The sequence below is a fragment of the Podarcis cretensis genome (genome assembly GCF_951804945.1).
Source record: "Podarcis cretensis genome assembly, chromosome: 5".
In the NCBI taxonomy this organism is placed as follows: domain Eukaryota; kingdom Metazoa; phylum Chordata; class Lepidosauria; order Squamata; family Lacertidae; genus Podarcis; species Podarcis cretensis.
The window spans coordinates 32,431,346-32,445,166 of record NC_137174.1 but is presented as its reverse complement, the minus strand read 5'-3'; the positions used below and the strand labels follow the sequence as shown (position 1 = coordinate 32,445,166).

The following is a 13,821-nucleotide window of genomic DNA, read 5'->3' as shown; positions in this document are numbered from 1 at the left end:
TAACAGGCCTTTGGCTAATTAAACAATCTATGGCCTTTTAAACTGTTTTAGGGGGGTATTGTTTTTATTTGTTACTGAGGTATGTATTTTTGTGTTTTTGTATTGTAAACCGCTCTGTGATGCTCGGATGAAGGGAAGAACAACGGTCTCCCTTGGGAGGTGAGGGACTCTCCTTCATCGGAGGTTTTTAAGCAGAGGTTGGATGGCCATCTGTCATGGACTTTAGTTGAAACTCCTGCATTCCAGAGGGTTGGACTAGATGACCCTTGGGGTCCCTTCCAACTCTACAATTCTATGATTCTGTGAATTGCCTTCATAATTCAAACACTATCTAATTTTGTTCTCAAATCTTGGGTTTTTTTTAACCCTAGCATGAGACTTTTTAATAAGCTTCATTATATTAAAGTTCTTGTGGAAACAGTTAATCAAAATGAGAACTGAACAAAAAGAATATTGCGCTTGCTGATAAAACAGAGGCTTCTATAAATTGCTTGACATGTTAGTTTTGCAGAATAAGACACAACATTTGGGGAGCTTTGAAGGTGTTTTTATGGAATACTAAGGAGACCCCATTAATCCTTTATAATCCTACATCTCCAGATCATAGCTCTTTAAAATATTAATACAATGCAGAATACATTTTTTAAAAAAAAGAATGGGAAGGGAAGTGGACTGGATAGACCACTTCATTCTTGAAGGCAAAGTCCTTCGTAAAACCTTATCCAGATCAATAGTCTCCTCCAATGTTCATGGAACACTTTTCATGCACACTCACTTATGGAAGAACCACTGTCTTATTATTTAGTGGAACAATCTGTCTGAGCCAAGCCAAATGCTGCAGTAGGAGGGGAAAAAGGTCGCTGGATAGCTAGCCTGTTGAATCAGGAGAAAAAAACTGGTAGCCTCTTGAGGATGAAGCACAAGCTATTCAAATAAAAGGCATTCTTATCACAGCATCATCCCAGTCAGCATTCTCAGTGTGACAACCTGTCTTGCTCCAGAAGTGCAGGAAAAAGCTAGGATTTCCCAGCCTGGCCCTGAGAAGGCTTCTGTGCCTTTTGTTTCATATAAGGGAGAATTTTGGCATATGCTGTCTTCCAAAGTTTTGTAGTGACTGGAGATGCAATTGGACCCAGAAAAAAACACACAAGATTGAGGGGTGGGGGGGGGGAGAGAAAAGCTGAACGCAACAGATTCTGAGTAGTACACCAGATTTTAAAGAAAAAGAATAAAATACTCTTACAAATTATTCCTTTGGGACTTGATGACATTATTTGCTCCCTTTGCTATTCTAGGGAGACTGTTCCAGAAATCTGTCAAGCTGTATTTTCAAGGTGGAAGGCCTTGATAACCTGTGGGTTGTTTTGGAAGCCCTGCTATGGGAAGTAAGGAAAGAATGCCAGGCCGTCATTTTCTTCTTTTCATTCCCCCCCCCCATGCTTTTTGTGAAACTCTGCAGCACATCTTAATCACAAAGCACCTGTGCCATAACAGAAGTTTTTGTTCTTCATCTGGCTAGCATGCCTTTAAAAAGCCATTAGAAAGGAGCAGCAGGCTCATTTTGACAGAAGGTAGCATTCATTTCACTCTGGAGCAGAAGGTAGGGTCTTTCGCTCTGGAACAGCACCAGCCTACCTGCTCTTTTAATGGTTGTAGTGCTGGAAAGCTTCTAGGTGCCATTAAATGGTGCAAGGTAATTACTAGGCTTGCAGAGTCTGGAGTCGCACACAGTCAGATATATGCTTTTTGTACGTGACCAAAACGTTATTGAAAACATATTTCAAATGTGGAATGAAAAGATCTGAATCAACTAATTAACCCTCCATATTTGTTCCTTTGTTGTGATGGCTAGTTGTATGTAAACTTCTGTCTCCTGATCCAGTAAAAGATCTGACTCAAGAAACATATCTATGGTTCACTGCTACTCATCCAAACAACAACTTGCCTCCTGAAGCATGGGTGTAGCCAAGATTCATTTGGGGGGGGGGTCAGGCTTTATGTTGGGGGAGGGCAGAACCTCAATTAGTTAAGTATTTTTATCGATTTTATTGACGCCCGTGACCTGAAGTAGGCTTTGCTTTGGAAATGTAGCAAAGAGGCCCTTTTGTTAGAAACAGTTGAACGATCTTGGAACATAAATCACTGAAGTGCTGTAAGTTTGTGGTTCTTGTTACGTAACAGAGACTGAAATACATTTTTCATGTTATTTTTCATCTATGTAATGTGGGAATGGTTAGGCTCTTTTCTGAAGTGTGTATGGAATGCTATTGATTAGATTCATATCTGATCATTTCAGAACTATAACAACATGCACTTTTAGACATTTTCTGGCCAGAACCCTTTTTATCATTAGTATTTTTATAATACAGTGGTACCTCGGGTTACGGACTTAATTCTTTCCGGAGGTCTGTTCTTAACCCGAAACGGTTCTTGACCTGAGGTGCTCTTTCGCTAATGGGGCCCCCCGGCTGCTGCCACGCTGCTGGCACACGATTTCCGTTCTCATCCTGAGGCAAAGTTCGCAACCCGAGGTACTACTTCTGGGTTAGCAGAGTTTGTAACCTGAAGTGTTTGTAACCCAAGGTACCACTGTACTGATGTGCCGGGGCAGGAGGGACGGACAGGCTCTTAACTCATTGTTTTACTGCATGTTCATTGACTGCATGTTCTTATTCCTTCCTGTTTCCTGTTTGGTGAGGCATTGCAATCTGGATCACCTGTGTAAATCAGTGTGTGTGAGAGAAAGAGAAAGTATGATGATGTGTAGAAGCTGGATTTAGGTGATTTTTAGATTCCTTCCAGCTTCATGCCTTCTAGGAACTAAAATATCAGATTCATTCCATGTCGCAATGGAGGCTCATTAACGAGAGTTGTGTGGGACAGATGGCCAAAGCATCCTGCGTCCATAGTTCCCATCTGTCTGCTAGCCAACTGAGATCCATTCCACATATTCATGAACTGTGAAATTCACCCCATTTGTATCAATCAGTCTCCTTTGTCCTATCAATCACTTTGATTTATTTCTTATCCCTACAAGCATTCCTCCTCCCCCTTTCTCTCTCCCACAGTATCCATATCTGCCATCTCAGGATAGCATGTGTTTCTAAATCCATGTGGTTCCCAGAGGACTGCAGTAGAGGTTCTTTATTTATACTTGCAGACCCCTCGTTGGTTTTAAACCAATCTTCTCCTTGTCAGAGACCTTGTAGTAGATACTCATTTCTGCCAAAAAAGACTGAACAAGAGCTGCAGGCCAATACAACAAACATTGTCTTCTTTGATAAATTATTGTATGCTTGATGGGTGACCTACTTACAGCTTATTTCCCTCTAGCTTGTGCAGGTATTAAGATTCTGATTTAGTCAAAGTCTGAAAAATTATAATAATTTGCACTTTAAGTAATATTTTCCACAAAGACAGGCTATAAAGAGCATGGGTTTAACTAGCTAGTTCTTCTAAGCCACGGGACCAATATATTTTCAATTTAGGTTAATTTATACTTGTTTAGGGTAGGATTATTAAATTTTTCATGGATAATTTCAAGAGAAGCTGGCTGAGGGCTTGGTACTCTCCTGTATTTTGCAATATAGACTAAGCACTTGAGTAGATAAAAGTTTGTGAAGCCAAGGGCTCTGGAATGCCTGTTTTAAAGTGTATATTTAGTTGTAGTCACTGAAAATTTCAAAGTCTCCAGGTAGAAAACTAGGGAGAGTTATGATATGTAAGTCAAGAACTGAGCAAAGTTACTTTCTAATATTATCTGCATGATAGATGCAGAGCATGTATTGCTCTTTAAGACTGTAGTCAAATAATGTAATCTTGAGTGAAATCCCAAACTCTCTACCAGTCTGTACCTATTTGAATGTAGCTGAAGTCAAGTCCTCCCACTTCTTCATCAGTGTGGCTGAGAGCTAATTAATATGTGTATGGTGAATTTGCCCCCTTATTTTAAGTGTACACTTTGGTGCTTTTCATTTGTGGGAGAGTGAGATGGTAGGCGACCACTTTCCCTGCTAAAAATGATGTAGTGAACCTCGCTGCTTCGAAATAAGTGTGAGTTTTGCCTTCAGAAAAGAGTGGACATGAAAACAATCCCAATGGAATCTTTTGGTGGGGATTTTTTTATCTCCTCTTGGGAAAACTGGGTGCTGCAGATGCGATAAAGGAAAGGGCAGTCACCACAAACATTTTCTGTTGATGGAGTGCCCTTAGAAACATCTATCCTTGGAGTTAAGCTGATGTAATCATATTTTTAGGTCCTTTTCTGTGGGCGGGTCATGATGGGACCAGTTTAGGCAGCTTAGCTTGCCTGAGGAGGAAACTGAGGGGTGGGTATGGGTGTGTTGTCTCTCTCTGCTCCACCGGCACAAGAAGTCTGACTATGTCCCTGGTTGCTCTTACTGTATATCCTATCTGATCTTGTATCCAAGTCTAAGAACTATCACCCTTAGGGGTATATTTAGTTTTGGGAGTGATACCACACAGCGTAGCTGCTTTGTATCACCAACAAGGCATCTGATTCCTTAACACAGTGTTTCTTAACCTTGGGTCCCCAGATGTTGTTGGACTACAACTCCCATCATCCCTGATCTCTGGCCTTGCTAGCGAGGGATGATGGGAGTTGTAGTTCAACAATATCTGGGGACCCAAGGTTGAGAAAGGCCCCCCTCCATCTTCTGATGCTTAAAACATTCTTACCTTCAGGCTGAGTCCTTAGCCTCCCACACCCGTGGCTGGGAGTATCTGGTTTTGTGAATAAACTGTACGGGCGGCTATGGACATGCTATTTCTCTTGCCAGCCTTCTTGTGCGGCTTCACAAAGGACAGTTTTGCACCATTAATCTCCTTATCCTTAGCCAGTGCTTTATATGGTTGATACTTTTCAGTGAATGGATTCCCTACAGACTGACTGCATGTGTGTATTCATTTCCGGGTGAATGTGTGCATCTTATCCTCTGATACTGCTTCTCTTTGTTAGTAGATTTTTAACTGCAGAGCATTGCAGTGAGTTGTTCCCATGGTATTGAAGTATTGAAATTCTCTGCAGAACTGCTAGGTTTTCTTTTTCTTTTCTTTTTTTTAATTAATTCCAAATGGTCCTTTTGGCCTTGCCACTTTAGGCAAGAGCAAAGCTTTTGGAACTGATCAATACCTGTGACAGTAGCAGTGAAATCCAGGCCAGCCTGCCCAAAGCGCAGAGCAGAGAGATTACGTGAAGGAAGTCTTAAATACCTCTGCTTCCCCTTCCTCTCTTCTGGTTATATTTGTCGTCCTGCTGCCCAGCACCTTTTCAGCCAAATCTATTAATGTTTCTCATGCTTGCTGTGTTCATGACAGGTGATTTAAAAGCAGTAGTTTGTGCTGGCATGTCTGGTACCTTTCCAGAAAAATCATAAATGGAGCTGCCGTGCTGCTCTGCTGGTAGCCTGGTATATATTAGCCCTGTGATTGATTGTAGCTATTGCCAGGTTTGAAAACAGAAGTGGTGCATCACATTTTGGGGGAAGGTAGCCGAAAGGAAACTGCAGGAACCGAGCAGACAAGAAAGGGGGTGTTCCACTCATGCTGCCCAAAGCAAAATATATTGTGCACATTTATGGAAGCCTCACTTTAAAGTATTCTTAAAACTATAGTTAAAATGTTTTTGAAAATTTTAATTTTATTAATCCTATGTTTAACCCACTCAAGACCATGGGTTCAGGGTGGCCTACAGCAGTTTCATCTCTGTCTTCAAAAGACCTACAATCATAAGTAAAGTTTGAGTGGCTTGAGAAAACAAAGGAGGGCAAACAAAAGATCATCCAACTTGCTAATGTTTTTTTACTTGCTGTTAACTCCCCTTAATCTGAAATAATGTAAGCAAAATCAGGACAGGTGTGGCACCTTTTGAAAACTACAGTGGTACCTCGGGTTACATACGCTTCAGGTTACATACGCTTCAGGTTACAGACTCCGCTAACCCAGAAATAGTACCTCAGGTTAAGAACTTTGCTTGAGGATGAGAACAGAAATCGTGCTCTGGCGGTGCAGCGGCAATGGGAGGTCCCATTAGCTAAAGTAGTGCTTCAGGTTAAGAACAGTTTCAGGTTAAGAACAGTTTCAGGTTAAGAACAGACCTCCGGAACGAATTAAGTACTTAACCCAAGGTACCACTATAACTGATTATGTCATAGGTTTCCGTGGCCCAGAGTCAACTTCATCAGATGTGAAGTAGAAAGCAGCTCTATTAAAACAAAGCTCAGGAGGAAGGGTCACGGGACCCCTTTTTCAAAGCAAGAAATTAACATTGCAATATCAGAGACCTTTTGCTACCATCTGTGCTCCCAAGAGCCTCTTTCCTAGCTGTGCTTTGAGAGGGAGCTTATGCCCTTTGGACTACGCTATTGCCCTCATCTGCCTACTCTTGGTATCCAGCAGCTTCGGTCACCTGAGGGAATAAAGTGAGGTAATAAAAGTAGGAGGCTTGATGTGAAAGCGGGAAGAGAAAAGGCTGGGGCTGTTCTTTAAATCTTGCGCTATGCTCATGATTAATGTACGGCTGGTACCTTTCCAGAAAAATCAATTGTTCTAGTAAAGTTCACTGTGGGAAAGTGCTATTTTCTCTCTTCTTTTTTTTACATGTTGAGGTCACACCCCACTCTGGGAACAGGTGGCTATTTTAAATAAGTGTATCCTTTTTAAATAAGTGTAAAAGGTATTTTAAATAAGTGTAAAGGTACCCCTGACCGTTAGGTCCATTCGTGAACGACTCTGAGGTTGTGGCGCTCATCTTGCTCTATAAGCTGAGGGAGCCAGCATTTGTCTGCAGACAGCATGTTGCCAGCATGACTAAGCTGCTTCATGTTTTCCCTTACCCTTTCTTGAGCAATAGGGCTGCTGTGGGGCTTTTTAGTTTAGACAAAAGGTGACTTTATAGAAATTTGTAAAATCATAGCATGGCATGGAGAAAGTGGATCATAACATTAAAACTTGCAGACACCCAGTGATGCTTAGTGAAGCTATGGAATTCAGTCCCACATGAGGCAGTGATGGCTACCAACTTGGATGACTTTGAAAGAGGGTTCGACAAATTCATGGACGATGGGACTTTCAGTGGTTACTATTGGCTATTTCCTGTCTCCATTGTCAAAGGCAATATGCTTCGGAATACCAGTTGCTGTAAACCACAGGAGGGGAGAATGCTCTTGCACTTAGTTACTATATCTGTGTTTGTGTCTGTGTACACAAAGTGTGTTTGTGTGAGTGTATACATATACCGGTATATAGTGCTTTTTTTCTAGAAAAATAGGTGCTGGTACACACCATGAATTGTTACAGTAAGTGCTACACTTTTTAACAACAACAAGAAGAGGTGCTGGTACTGCGTATTCTTGAGTACCCCCTGAAAAGTGTTTGTGTGTGTGTGTGCATGAGCTTATTTTCAAATAAGAACTGCCTATATGGTAAGAGAGAGCTTGCTTTTGTTATCTCAAACAGATATTTGCAATATCCTGTAAATGCATTTTGCTTCCTGTGCTAGCTTGTCTTGAGGCAAATAATCCCCTTAGAAGTTAAAACTTCAACATTCCGCCCCCGCCACTGCAAATAAATACTTCAATATTCCTCACTTTAAAAACATCTTCAGGCTCACAAACAATCTGACAGTAACAATTTCCTGTTGTGTAGGCAGTGCAGGGAGCATCCTGTTTGCTGAGTAAGCAAAAAGGTAGGATTATGAGGACCTGTGAGAGCTACTTATTTAAAATATATGGAAAATAAAAAACAGGTGTAGTCTTAAAATCCCACTTCTGGCCACTAAGCTCAGAGCCTATGCCCTGTCAAAATTGCTGCAGTCTTCAAAAAATATTCTCTAAATACTGTGCTCAGTCAAACTGGATTTTAATTTAAAAACAACCCCCTACACACACCATTATTAGTTCTAATATATGAGAAATGTATATCTTGATTGCAGGAACATAAGATTTTGGAGCCTCATTATGGATTCATGTTTATAATTGCATAGGGCTTTTCAATTCTCCTTTTTTTACCCTGTGCTTTAAATATGAAATCAAAACTTATTTTTAAAAGTTTTCGATAAACTGTATTCTCGCTAGGCTTAACAAGAAGCAATAAAAGGATAGGTCTTATTATCCAAATATTGATTTTCCTAGAATATTATTTCAAAGTAATTTTTGGCCTCCTCCTGTGTAGTTTCATGTCCTTTTCAAAATGTAACTGCACTTCCAGCAGTTGTTGGGGCAATCTTTTAGTAAGTCAGGTTTTCAGGACCAGCTTCCAGAACAAGGGCGGAGGACAGTGAGGGCCACATTCCCTTCTTGGCATGCTTCAAGGGGCCACATGCCAATGGTGGGCGGGGCCAGAACCAAAAAGGGTTGGAGCAACAAATGTAAATTCTACTCATTACACAGTAGGTGACTTTCTACACTGACACTCCACTCTGTCCTCCATCCAGGCAACCAGAAAAATAGTCAAGGAGGGGCCAAAGTAGGGACAGTGAGGTTTATTGCAATTCTCCTTTGCTACTTTATTCTCTGAAGCTCTTGGGAGGAAGAAGGATCTGAAAATAAAAGCTAGATTTATAGTTTAAGAACCTTTTGTTTGTTTCCAAGGCTCCATACTTAGAGACTCAAGATTTTGAAATTCCTTTTACCTACCACCCTATTAGATCCCATAATGTATTCTGCCCAGCCAACCAGATCATTTTAAGTCCCTGTCTTTGCTTCTGCTCTTCCCCATCCATATATTTGCAGCGAGATTGACAGTACAGCCCAGTCAGCTGCAGCTTGCCTTGAAGTGTCTTCATCTTTGAGCAGTACAGTATATGTGTCAGGGGCTCAGGAGCAGAGGCACAGGGGAGAGAGGAAATGGAGAGCGAAGGGGAAGAATCTGAGGGCAGCGTAGGGGAGTATGACAGTGGCACGAGAGATTCCATGAGCTTCTCCAGCGAATCAGAAGATTCCCAGAGGGGGGCGCCGAGGGCCAGGGCAAGGGGGGTCCCAGGGGGGATGCACCAGAAGCAAGGGGCCAGCGGGGACTCCCAAAGCAGCAGCGGGAGATCAGGACCAGCTCCCCCACCAGAGCGTAGCGGGGGGGGGAAGAGTCCCATGTATCAGGGCCAGCGTCTCCTCCAGCAGGGAGAGAAGATGAGTCAGGACTGACCATGCCTCTATCGGAGAGTGAGGGAACGGAGGGGAAGTCAGGTCCAGCTAGCCTCCCCGAAGGGGGAAGCAGTGACAGGAGCAGTGTAACGGTCAGGAGAAAGGTTGCCGGCTGGGCGCGAGCGCCAAGTTCGAATGTACAGGCGCGCGGGACAGCAGGAAGCACGGATTGGGAGCCAGGTCCTAAAGCCCGCCAGGGGGAGGGGGAAGACTCAGGGGACTCAGCGTCAGAAGAGTCTAGAAAGGGCAAGACCCCAGCGGACAGGCGGACCCAGAGGAGGAAAGAGCAAAGGAAGAGGTGGAGCAAGGCTAGAGTCTTAAACTGGTGTCTGGGGGGAGGAGATTCAGACGGAGCTTCAGCGGTCTAGAGTTTGAGATGTAGAGCTGCGTGCCGCGGCTTTGAAATCGAAACTGAACTTCAATAAAGACTTTTGTATATAACAACGAACTGGCTTTGGTCCTTTGTGAGCTGGGACCTCGGGCAGCTCTGACAGTATGTCTCTCCCTCAGGCTCCCCTAGCAAACTCTTACGGTGTCAGATGCCCCACCCACTTGGGCAAATCCTGATTTACATAAGAGGGTCATGGAACATAAAATAAATGGCCAACATCAGTGAAGAAGTGGTTTAAGATAAACCGTACCAGGGAGAGTTCAGTACATTTCTGGAAAGAAGTGAAATATATTACATTATGCCTGCCAAGTAAATTTTTGAATTTTAGTGGTTTCACACAGAAGAATCAATGCATTGTCAGCTCTGGATGAGCAGGGCTTAATGAAGCTGTAGATTTTTTCAAAGCCGCTGGGAGTCTTTAATGGCCAGAAGAGTTGTATGTGCCCATGTTGAGCTGAGGTCTGTAGGGACAGAAGTCAGATGGAGTGTGGGTTTTTAAGGCCTCCATGATGGGGAAGCTAAGCTACTCAGCCCTTGTTGACCCTTGGCACAGCAGCATTAAATCGAGTTTGAAATTAGTGTATTTGTTGAAAGGTTTTCCAAAGGCATTTTAAAGGCAGAGCAATTTCCTGCTTCTTAATGGAATGGAGAAAAGCACTTGAATGTGATGTTTCTTCAAAGCAATATTACTGGCTTCCCTTTGTAATATATTCTGATGTAATCATTTCATCTGTCTCCTGTACAGTGTTAATCACTGGAGCAGCTTTCTCCTGAACTAGGTTTCAGTAGTGGTGTGTGTGTGGTTTAAGTGCCCTTGAAAGACTTCATTGAAGGAATTGGGTCAAAGAGCCTTTTGTTCCGGTTCACTCTTCTTATCTTGAACAAAAGCACCCGAGGGTGTCTCCTTTCAGTATGCAGTTTGATAACCTGCATTAATTAAATGAACTCAGTTTATTTATCATGGACGTTACAAACTAGCTCTCACCAAAGAAAGCCTTGTTTAACCTAGTTCATTAACTACTGGCGATGACCATTTTGTGTGGGACTGTTGTTCCTGATCCCCCTACCCCACATCCCCCGCTCCATTACACCCCAGCCCACCCCTGTTCTGCCATTCTTCCAGGTCCAAAAGGACCTGTGGCACTGGCGATCACATGTCAGTCAGATGCACCTAAAATGGTCGTCGCCTATATTATATTCAGGCCTAACAGAAGAATGAAGACTCAGGGTTAAACTATAATTTTACCTCTTCCTTGAGCCACAATCCATATCTTCTCTGATACCACTACATACCAACAAAGAGAGGCAGTAACATCTTTTATGAAATCTACTGGGAACTTGGTCACTGAGCTCATTTTGGCTGATGAAGGAGCAGTACTCACATTCCAATCTGTGGGGAGCCCAGGGAAGCAAGCAAAAGTTTGTCTGAAGGGCTGATTCCACTTTTATGTTTCCCTTTGTGTTTTACTGAGGCAAGTGTAAACAAGAATTGTGAAATGTCAGGAACAGAGATGGCCAACGGTTGGGCCAGAGGCCAGATATAATCTGTGATGCTATTACATCTGGCTTCTTACTGTCCAACAAAATCAAAGTGTTTAAAAAATATTGTTTGTAGTTTCACTCATAAGAAATATGAGCACACGCTTTTAGGGATCTTTCATTATTTCCATCTCATTTCTTTCAGCTCTTTGAGAACTTCTGCTTCGGAGAAGTGCAGCTGAATTCAGTCTACCTCTCTCAGAGATTCTCCTCAGATAGCTCTGGTTACTATGCGACATCTGGGCAGTTAAATTTCTCCTGAAGTAGAGACCAATGCCCCAACAGAATGACATCAGAACTGCACAATGAAGAAGAAGAAGAAGAAGAAGAAGAAGAAGAAGAAGAAGAAGAAGAAGAAGAAGAGGGAGAGGAAGAAGAAGATGATGATTTAAATGGATCCTGTTGATGGGCCAGCGTCATTCTGTCCTCCTTCTAAATTTGCAAATTCACCTTGGTCTGAACACAGTGAAAACAATTACTTGTTCAAATAAGATATTTTAGTTTGTTGGTTCTTTTATTGAAGAATAGGTGCTGGTTACAGATAAAATAATACATTCTGCGTGTAACAGGCTTTCAGTTAGTTGTAAATAAATTAATCAAGGTTACCAATCCATTTTTTTTACTAGCTTACCTTTGAACACATATCTAATGCTAGTTATTACTCATGGATTGCCCTAAGAATCGATGCTTTCAGTTTACAAAAGCTCCCATCTTCAGTTGCCTAGAAGGGGTTCTTACTGCATGTCCAGGTGGGCTGCAAGTAACTCTTTTCATCTCTGAAATGGTCATTGTCCATGGAGCACAATCCATGCAAAGCAACATTTTTCCGTACGAGGGGCCAGGTTTTGCCACGTGGACAACACCCTGGATGATTCTGCTTACATGGTAGTGAAAAATCACACCCAGCAGTGTGATAATGCTTGCCTATTTCCTTGTGTAGCCCCAAAGGCAGTAGGCATGATGTGTTCGCTTGTGTGCAGCTCTGAGCATTTACTACGGCTCACAGTGTGGTGACCCGTATCTTAAAAAACATCTACAAGCTATTGTATATGAGTTCTAGAATTATTTCATCTCATAACAAAAAGAAGGGAACAAGAGTATATAAGGAGAAACAGTGAGAAGTGAAACGGTAGATGGAAGGTAAGGCAAAAGCAAATACAAGAATTCTGGTAATATCTGAAATATTATTCCCCATATTACTGAATGCTTGGAGTAAATTCTGGAAGATCTAACCCAGTCTTTCTTAATGACTGATAGCAATACACTGGGCAAGGGATGCCTGCACTGAAGCGGGTTGGACAAGATGCCCCTCGTGGTCCCTTCCAACTCTACAATTCTATTGTTTATTTGGTTGACAGTATTTGATATGGGACTGAATCATGCTGCTTATTTTAGTACTGGCAAGAAATGTCCAATTCGCATCCATATCCCTGTCCCTTGAATGTTACAAAACAGTTTTCTAGAAATTCTGCTAAAGTGAATAAATGTACACCTGCCAATTTTTAGAATGCAGGAGCTATGGCATACATTTTCCTGTTTGTCACTTGGGGGATCATCCTCACTGTCCACATCCAGTTATACTAGCAGCACAATTGTTTTCTGAGGGTGGGCTGGGCTTTTTTGTTTACCAACTCAACCAACACCTGTTTCCTTGCATTAGGATGTCCTGTCGTGGCTTTTTTTTAAAAAAAAAAAACAACCCAGTGGCATATGGGAACACAGTAGCCTGCCTTATACTATGTCAGTCTATCTAAGTATTATCTTCTCTCACTGCCAGTGGATCTTCAGTATATAGCAACATAGGAAGCTGCCCTAGAGTCCTACCATTGGTCCATCGACACCGGCTGGCGGTGGCTTTCCATGATTTCAGACAGGACTCTCTTCCAGCCCTGCCTGGAGCTGGGACCTTTCACAGGTAAAGCAGACTTACAGGACTATTCTCAACGATTCCTTACCATCCCTACCTGGAGATGGGGATTGAAGCTAGGATCTTTTGCATGCATTATGGCCTTTCTCCCAAAGGCAGGCAGAGTGAAACTCTTTTTGTGGCATATGAATAACTACGAACCATTTTAATGATTACTCTTAAAATATGCAACCCCTGCGTTCCCTATTCACTCCTTAGCTGGCTAATGTCATCACTTTCGTTCTTCAGCTATCAAGAGTCTCTTCTGAGGCTCTTAAGGCTTGACTTTGCCAGTCACCTCGAAGAGCACAGATAGTTCATTGGAGGTCTGATCCTGAGTGCTCTTCTCCTCCACACAGCAATTTTCAGCACCTTTTGAGAGGTACTCTGCTTGCCCAAATACAGGCCCCTTTGGTTCTTCCTTTACCCAGAGCAAAGGCAGAGGGGGGTGGGTTTTTGTTGTTGTTCCACTTGCTCACAAAAGCCAGGCATCTCTTCTGCAGCAGAAAGAAAAGAAGTACATCAGAAAGCTTCTTGACATATTTTTATTTTTAACAACAGTAACCAAGAAGCTGTTTATGCACTTAGCAATGCACTTCATGCTGCATATTAGAGCCCGAAAAGGAGACGAGGACTATTTTTATTCTTCTTTGTCTGCAGTTCCCTCGTAGAAGCTTTTCCAATAATTTTTCTTTCCTGACCAGTTTTGTCCTTTATCGTCTAGCATTGATTTTTCCCCTAGCTGCTTGTTGGTTATTGAGGTTGACATTAATATGGCTGGGTTTGATTATGCAGGGCCAGATTCTGCCATTCTCATTGTTCATGAG

General features: G+C 42.4%; 1 protein-coding gene across 3 annotated transcripts in view; it reads left to right on the top strand.

Moving 5' to 3' along the window:
• ASCC1 (activating signal cointegrator 1 complex subunit 1) overlaps positions 1 to 11,701 on the top strand; it is a 59,856-nt gene extending 48,155 nt beyond the window's left edge. For all 3 annotated transcript variants that reach the window (XM_079976465.1, XM_079976466.1, XM_079976467.1), the window contains exon 10: positions 11,234 to 11,701. In XM_079976465.1, coding sequence (XP_079832591.1) covers positions 11,234 to 11,350 — 117 coding nt within the window. In that variant the 3' untranslated portion in view covers positions 11,351 to 11,701. The remainder of the gene's footprint in view (positions 1 to 11,233) is intronic.
• Positions 11,702 to 13,821: the final 2,120 nt, after the last annotated feature.